At 41.1% G+C, this 8,988-nt stretch overlaps 1 protein-coding gene across 1 annotated transcript; it reads left to right on the top strand.

Moving 5' to 3' along the window:
- Positions 1–7,172: 7,172 nt before the first annotated feature.
- LOC115458162 (olfactory receptor 5P3-like) lies at positions 7,173–7,763 on the top strand. The gene has a single exon (XM_030188016.1). The coding sequence runs from the start codon at positions 7,173–7,175 to the stop codon at positions 7,761–7,763; it is 591 nt and encodes a 196-aa protein (XP_030043876.1).
- Positions 7,764–8,988: the final 1,225 nt, after the last annotated feature.

Raw genomic sequence — 8,988 nt, 5'->3', positions numbered from 1 at the left:
TGACTCTGAGCCTGATCCTGAATTCAAAGTAGATGAGGTTCTGGACTCCAAACATCAAAGGGAACGGCTGTTCTATTTGATATCCAGGAAGCACTTTGGTCCCGAGGATAATTCCTGGGAGTCCGCTGCCAACGTCCATGCACCTGAATAGATCCGGGAGTTCCAAACCCGCTACCCATCCAAACCCAGACCTAGACAGAGGGGGGTCCTTAAAGAGGGAGTACTATCATGTCCCCTACCTCAATGTAAGCGGCGTCCTCGGGCTGTGCGGGGTCCCGTCGACACGCACACTTGACTGGCACAGCCCTGAGCCATGTGTGTGTAGTTCTTCACTGGCTTCAGGCTCCTTGATTTCTTTGCTTTGAATTGATTTGCTCTTTTTCTGACCACTGACAGGTCAGTAGTGACCCATGAAATGCATAAGTTAAAAGCTCAGACTTAAAATGTCTGAGCACTGCATTTTCTGTACTTTATGCTTAAAGCTGCATCTTTCTGTCTAAAGGCTCAAACTGACAGTTTCATCTTTCTGTACTTCGAGGTCACGCTGTTCCAGCAAGGAGTGCTCTTCTCCCGCCCTGGCAGAAATGGTGCCACTAATTCTATATTCGCAAGGACACTGAGAGAGCATACATAGTTTGGAAGCGAAGATGTTTTTTTGGTCTTAGATAAGCACTATGGTAAACATGGGTACTGGGGAAATTCCTATAACATAATGGCATCTATAATCTTCTGTAAAAGAACCTTGGAAATGCTGTGTTCTATAAACAAATGTTCTGTGTTCCATAACATTCAGATAGTATGTACCAATCTATGTAAACAATAGGGTAAAACCAAAATTAGCTAATGTTACAATAAAATTGGCTGTTATTGCAACTTGTGGACTGGATGAGAGGGGGATTGATGCTCAATCCACTGTATATAAGACACTGCTGTTCTATATCTAGTCGGAGAGCTGAGATGATCAATTAAGTGACTCTTCATCACAGAGGTCTCCCTCTCTCCCTCTTGTGATAAATTGCTGATGCCTGATTTCTTTACTATTTGTTACCTCCCTGATTGCTTTGTTATTACCTGATTACTTTGTCTGATTATTCTGATTACTCTAATTACTCTTACACTGTCTGATTACTCTAATTACTTTGTCTGATTTATTTTGCCTAATTGCTTTATTGCCTTATTGTCTTATTATCATTTATAATTGGTAAGTAATAAAGACTTTCCCTTTAGAAGAACATAGTCTCCATCCTCTCTAATTTCTCTGTTCTTTCTGATCTCTCTGTCATACTATATCTTGGGAATGGCTGGTCCATTGTATCTTGGGGTAAGTGTTAGGAGACAGAAACCCTATTGCTTCACCTGTCCAAACTATTATGTTCCATATGACAGGTGGAAGGATAAGAGAGATGAATATCACGACCTACTCTGGGACTGGGTAGTTATCAGGGGAGGACCATATTATGGCCTTCCCTAAGGCTCCACTATAAACATATGGTAGCAGAGGATGAAAGTTATATATATTCAATAAATTTTTATATTTACATAAAGTCTGTGTTATCACCGAGAACTGTTTTCATGTCCTAATACCTAACATTTAAAAACAGCTGTGTTTGTTTTTCCTTTTACTACTTCCTGGCAGTGGTGGTTAAAACTGCAGCTCTGTTTTTTTCTTTTCTCCTTTTTCTTGATGTATGGGCATGACTGTAACCTTCCAGTTTTGTTTTTCTTTCAGAGAAAAGTCAGCTGCCTGTGAAATTTATTGTACGCAGACCTTTGCTTTAAAATTAACTGGTTTTCCTCCCTCTTCACTACTTTTTTAACAGCTCAGTTTGGGTTCAAATCTTGTTATTGCTTGTTCTGCATTTTCTGCAATAGTGGTTTCCTGCAGGTTCTTGCTTCCTGTCTTTAAATGTGTTTCTTTCTTAGTTCCCATGAGAGAGCCATGCATCTGTACCCTCTGTAACTGAGCTTTCACGGACATACCTCCCAGGAGCTTTTACCTTATGAAATTGTTTACTTTTTATGTGTTTTGCCTACAACTGTTTTGTCATGCTCTGGCGACCCCTCAATTGCTTAAATTACATTCTCTTCCACTGCAAACGAGATGACTTGTTCCCACTATCTGCTTGCAAATTTTTCCACGTTTTTATATTAAACCTGTTTTTCTACTTTTAGCCATCAGAGGGGGCTACCATGATAAAGATTTCCAGTTATGTTTTGAACTGTAGTGAGTTTACGTATGTTGAAGTGTTTATCAATGGAAATGTATATGAATTATGGTACACTCTTTTTTTAATAGGCTAGAATAGTAATAGATTTATTATTCCAAATTAACCTCAACTAGATTTGCCCATTATAGACACCAATTCGGTCCTACTTCTCTGCTTTATTTTTCCCTTATTTACTTTAAGTTGGCATCCTTCTGAAGCATGCTATGAAACTAGTCTCCTAACAGTGCCACCTACTGCTGCATTGCTGGAAGGAAAATTTCATTGGACTCATTAGTATAATTTCTTACCTGCTCTAATTTGTTTTTGTCTGGAACTTGATCTACTGCATGAACTGTTGAACTCTACCCCAGTGATTACATTGTTGCTATTTTTGCTTTTAAGTAATTTATGTTATCTTTTCTGTTATAATGCTTCCTGTCTGCTTATTCCTTAATTCATGTATCCTATACTCTAGTTTTCTTTGTTCATAGTGTCTGCTCTGTGCTCCAGGGAGAACAGGATTGACTCCCTTTTCAATTTTGTTTGTTAGACAGTATGTAGAAATCACTAGCAACATATCTGAATATAACGCTACCTAACAAAATGTTTATCTGTCTAATGTCATTCCAGATCAGTTTAAAGATCCTAGCTGCTGCTGTGAAACTGAAAAGCCCTTACTTCCTGCTACAGATATCTGAAGTCTGCAATGAGTTTTTTAAGTGACACTTCTTGGGCTGCTTTCTATAAGTGAACAATTATGTACTTTTTCTTACTTTTCTTCTGTCTCTGCTTAGTATTTGGTTTTCTCTGTATTACTCTTCTTTTATTGTGGTATCAAAAGTACTATATTTACATACCTTTCCTTTGAGTCATGTTGCAGGTTCACCCTATTCTTATTTTAAGTTGACTTCATCCAGAAGCGGCAGGCTATTTCCCACATGCAACCCTGGCTGCAACTGTATGTCATTTAACTAAACTTGACTCAGCTATACTTCATACTACTAATGGTTCTAGATTTTTCAGTTATTTCATTTTTCTCATTTTTTTCACTGCCTTACTAACCTTTTAACTTTGAGTTGATAACACTGCCTAGTTCTATAATCTTACTTTACCATCCCTTTACTGTTTCCATTCTGACTGTTTTTCATTTTCTGTTATTGATCAGTAGTGCCTACAGATTCTGCACCTATTGAGCTCGACAAGGTCCAAGCAGGAGACTGGATCCTAATCAAGGTTATCAAGAGGGAAAATTGGGTTTCACCTCGCTGAAAAGGTCCATAGTAAGTATTCCTGAGTATCCAACGTGCTGCAAAAATTGGTGAACGACACCTATCACACTGCAAGAAGTTAGCAGAACCAGGAGCTGAGATTAAGCAACCAGATTAGACCAACTTCTCGGAAGGGTAAGTCCGGCTTCAAAGGGGAGGTGCTCTGCTCTCTCTCTCTCTGCCTGGCTTCCAGGCTCCTTGATTGCTTTGCTTCCACGCACCTGAGTCCGCTCTCTCTCTGTGCCTGGCTTCCCTTGTTTCTCTCCTGGTTCCTCCTTCCCCTGCTCTTGTCCTATGGCTGTGTTCCTTCTCCCTGATGGTCCCTGCTGATGTCAGATGCCAGCACTTTATCAGCTGAGCTCTTCCTGGACTCCATGCTTCGGCTTCTACTTTGGTAGGTGTTACTTGCTCAGTAGTTTGCTTTTTCTCTTTTGTCCCTCGTTGCTGACTTTGCCTGTACCTGGATTACTCTCTTGCCTGCTGCTTGCCTACTGACTTTGCCTGTACCTGGATTACTCTCTTAACCTGCTGCCTGCCTATTGACTTTACCTGTGCCTGGATTATTCTCTTGCCTGCTGCCTGCCTACTGACTTGCCTGTACCTGGATTACTCTCTTGACCTGATGCCTGCCTATTGACTTTACCTGTGCCTGGATTACTCTCTTGCCTGCTGCCTGCCTACCAACTTTGCCTGTACCTGGATTACTCTCTTGACCTGCTGCCTGCCTGGCCAATACATTCACCACCCCGCTTCCATCTCCGTCTCGTAAGTCCTGCAGGCCACCCGAACCTAGGGGCTCAACGTCTGGGGAACGGCAGTCAGTGCAGGTGAAACCTGGGGTTGTCCAGCCACCAAGCAGAACCTGGTCCATGTACCGGGCTCAGCAGCGCTCTACTTGATACAAGAACTCACAAGTCTGACACTACGTTCCTTTGCCCACTCTGCCAAATGTCTTTGGCTGAATTTCCATGCCCATGCTGACTTCATACATTTCAAATTCTTGCTAACCTCCTTCCAGTCTGCTCTTTTACTTGCCAAACAGGACAATTACATACAGTTGACAAATTCTCTTGGCTCAAACCCTCGACGTCTCTTTGCCACACTGAACTCTCTCCTCAAAGTGCCTTCATCTCCAACTCCCCCTTCACTTTCTCCCCAGACTCTGGCTGAGAATTTTCATGATAAGGTTCAGAAGATTAACCTTGAATTCTCAACCAAGTCACCTCCACCTCTCCTTCCCTTAGTCCATTCTTTCAACCCCCCAACCCCTGTCTCCTTTTCTTCCTTTTCTGAAATCACTGAAGAGGAAACTACACATCTTCTTTCCTCCTTCAAACTAATTATCTGTTCCTCTGATCCTATTGTCACCCATCTACTTAACACTATCTCTCCTACTGTCATCCCTTTTATCTGTCATATCCTCAATCTTTCACTGTCCACTGCGACTGTTCCTGATGCCTTCAAAAATGCCATAGTCACACCACTCCTTAAAAAACCTTCGTTGGACCCTACCTGTCCTTCCAACTATCTCCCCATCTCCCTCCTCCCTTTCCTATCCAAGATACTTGAACGTGTGGTTCACTGCCATTGTCTTGACTTTCTTTCATCTTAAGCTATTCTTGATCCACTTTAATCTGGCTTTCACCCCCTTCATTTAACTGAAACAGTGCTTGCTAAGTCTCCAATGACCTATTCCTGGCCAGATCCAAAGGTCTCTATTCTATTCTCATCCTTCTCGATCTATCTGCTGCTTTTGACACTGTTGATCACAGCCTACTCCTTGATACGCTGCCCTAACTTGGATTTCAGGGCTCTGTTCTTTCCTGGTTTTCTTCTTATCTTTTCCATTGTACTTTTAGTGTATACTCTGGTGGATCCTCCTCCACTTCTATCCCACTGTCAGTTGGTGTACCTCAGGGATTTGTCCTTGGACCTCTTCTTTTCTCCATCTATACTTCTTCCTTTGGTACTCTGATCTCATCCCATGGTTTTCAGTATCATCTTTACGCTGATACCTCCCAGATCTACCTCTCCACACCAGAAATCTCAGCAGGAATCCAGGCCAAAGTGTCAGCTTGCCTGTCTGACATTGCTGCCTGGATGTCTCACCGCCATCTGAAACTAAACATGACCAAGACTGAGCTTCTTATCTTTTCCCCTAAACCCACGTCTCCTCTTCCCTCACTCTCTATTTCTGTGGATAACACTCTCATGCTTCCTGTCTCATCAACTCGTAACCTTGGGGTCATTTTTGACTCTTCTCTCTCCTTCTCTGCACATATTCAGCAGAGTGCTAAAACCTATTGTTTCTTTCTCTATAATATCACCAACATTCACCCTTTCCTTTCTGAGCACACTACCAGAACCCTTATCCACACTCTTATCACTTCTCGATTAGAAAACTGCAACTTGCTTCTCACCGGTCTCCCACTTAGCCATCTCTCTCCTCTTCAATCTGTTCAAAATTCTGCTGCATGACTTATATTCCACAGTGTCGTTATGCTCCTATTAGTGCTCTCCTCAAGTCACTTCACTGGCTACCTATCCGCTTCCGCGTACAGTTCAAACTTCTCTTATTGACTTATAAGTGCATTCATTCTGCATTTCCTCAGTACCTCTCCACTCTCATCTCTCTCTACACTCCTCCCTGGGAAATCTGTTCACTGGGTAAATCTCTCTTATCTGCCCCCTTCTCCTCCACCGCTAACTCCAGACTCCATTCCTTTTATCTTGCTGCACCATATGCCTGGAATAAACTTCCTGAGCCGGTACATCAAACTCCATCTCTGGCCATCTTCAAATCTAATCTAAAAGCCCACCTTTTTGATGCTGCTTTTAACTCCTAACCATTACTCACTTGTTCAGTACCCTTATTTTATCATCCCCACCTTAGTAATTCCCTTATCTCTTACTTGTCCTGTTTGTCTGTCCTAATTAGATTGTAAGCTCTATCGAGCAGGGACTGTCTCTTCATGTTCAAGTGTTCAGCGCTGCATACATCTAGTAGCGCTACAGAAATGATAAGTAGTTAATAGTAAGTTACTTAACCCTCCATTGCCACAGGTACAAAATAAGTACCTATATGTAAACTGCTTTGATTGTAACCACAGAAATGTGATATATCAAGTCCCATTCCCCTGTTAGGTAAGTGAACTTTGGATGATAGACAATTTTAAACTGGTAGCCATTATTCCTATGGATATTGAAATAAATTGAATGAGTTCCTTGCTTAAACCACTGGTAGCCATATGTACTGTATCACTTGGATCACCAGTATATGCTTTACATAAACTTTACAGTTTATGCTTCTTTCTTTATATCCTAACAGATCTTGTACACTGAAGCCATGGAGAAAGAGAATAAGACATTGTCCACAGGATTCATCATTCTGGGCTTCTCTAACCAGTCTCACCAGCATGTCTTCATTTATACTATAGTTTTACCAGCCTATATTATCTCTGTTATGGGAAATATTGTGTTCTTAATACTAATGTTCTCTAACCATCATCTCCATAAACCCATGTACTTTCTCCTCAGCAACTTGTCCTTCCTAGATATCTGTAATACCACATTCACGCTCTCTACAATGGTGCAAAGCCTTATAAATGGAAAAGCCTTTATTTCCTTTTCTCTGTGTATGACACAGATGTACTTTTTCGCAATTTCAGTAAGTACGGAATTCTATCTTCTCACTTCTATGGCATATGATCGTTATGTGGCAATATGTAAACCCCTTCATTACCCACTCATCATGAACAAAAAGATTTGCATCTCTCTGGTGGCTGCGTCCTGGATATGTGGGTGTCTGGATGAAGTTCCCATAGTAGATGTTATATCCCAGTACTCCTTTTGTGGCTCAAATGAGATTAATCATTTCTACTGTGACCCCAAGTCACTGATAGAACTCTCTTGCAGTGATACCCATAACTTTGAAATAGTAGTACTTTCTGAAGGACCATTTGCGGTTCTCGCCCCCTTTCTATTAATCCTGTTATCCTACATCTATATCATTTCCACCATATTGAAAATCCACTCTTCTGAAGGGAGACGCAAGGCTTTCTCCACCTGTTCCTCCCATCTCACTATTGTTCTTCTGTTCTTTGGGAGCATTGCATGCATCTACATGAAGCCAAACTCAATGAATTCACCAGAGCAAGACAAAATGTTTGCCCTTCTGTATACAGTGTTCATTCCCATGTTAAACCCCTTAATTTATACCCTGAGAAATCAAGAAATAAAAAATGCCCTGAAAAATCTCATCTTTGGAAAACAATATGAAAGAAAATAAGACAGTTTCACTGCCATCTACAAGTGGACCCAACAGTCTTTTTTTCTTAGTTATTCATGTGATGGAGGAAAGACCTAGTATAAAACTAATAAAATCCTAGGCCAGTGGTTCTGAACCTGGTCCTGGAAGCACCCCAGCCAGTCAGGTTTTCAAATATCCACAATGAACATTCACGAGAGAGATTTGCATACACTGCTTCAACTGTATGCATCTAGATGGCTGGGGTGCCTCCAAGATCAGGTTTAGGAACCACTGTCCCAGGGCCTAATATTCAGCACCACTTATTCATTTAACAATGGCTCCTACCCAGATAAAAGATGCTTGCTGGGGCCATACCTGTATTTTCAGTGGCATTATATCAATAATACCAAAAAATCATCACTTACCTCAACACTATCCGCACAGTGCCAAGGTGGTCTGGAGGTAGACACTTGGTAGAGCTAGTAGCTATCCAGGAACCGCAGATTTTACTACAGGTAGCCAGATAGTTACCCCTGTAAAAAAAGACAGGAATAAGGATGTCCTAAATTAACAGGGTATATTTAGGAATAAGGACCTTAGGCAAAAAGACCATATTCTCAGTTTCTAATTTCCTATCTTTTTACTTGGGGGGTTGTTTTAATTGAGGATGTATTTTTTAATCTGACCTCTTTCCCATGCCTTATTACACTCATTTCTCATTTCTGAAGGATTCCTTCCAGTTCTCTGTCTCTGGGAAAACATGAGAATGGTCTCTTGTCTTGCGTTAATTTGGTGAGGTGAGCTATCAAGTCCAGTAAAGTAAAGCAAAGATAATTCTAGACAAAGGACGTAGAATAAAATACCCCAAAGTGTTTAAAAAAGAACTATTTTGGTTTTCAAGTATAATGAGAAATCTTTTCCTATGAAATGCCCCTTTATGAGTCTTGACCAGAAGGAGAATTCCTATTATAATTATTTCAGGTGAAAAGGATCCCTATCCTAGGCCTTCTGAATTCTAGGGTTTCCCACACTCTTGTATGTATTTAACCTCAGGACTGGCATTCATGATGATGTCAAGGAGGTTTAACTACATTTTAGCTCCAGAAGTGACTCTTGTCCCAATCAGAGCTCAGAAAAGGATCCAGAGCTAAGCCAAGGTCCCTTTCTGTTAAAATTTAGATTTGGGTCTCTGAATCTAATTGTTAGCCAAGAAGATTAGACAGGTAGGTATAAATGAAAGGAGCTAACTCCTAACAGATTAATA

This window comes from Microcaecilia unicolor, chromosome 14, assembly GCF_901765095.1.
Source record: "Microcaecilia unicolor chromosome 14, aMicUni1.1, whole genome shotgun sequence".
Lineage (NCBI taxonomy): Eukaryota > Metazoa > Chordata > Amphibia > Gymnophiona > Siphonopidae > Microcaecilia > Microcaecilia unicolor.
The sequence above is the reverse complement of the archived record's forward strand: the minus strand, read 5'-3'. Positions and strand labels throughout refer to the sequence as shown.

Coding starts and splice junctions, on each gene's coding strand:
- LOC115458162 (XM_030188016.1), top strand. CDS start 7,173: ATGGCATATGATCGTTATGTGGCAATATGTAAACCCCTTCATTACCCA.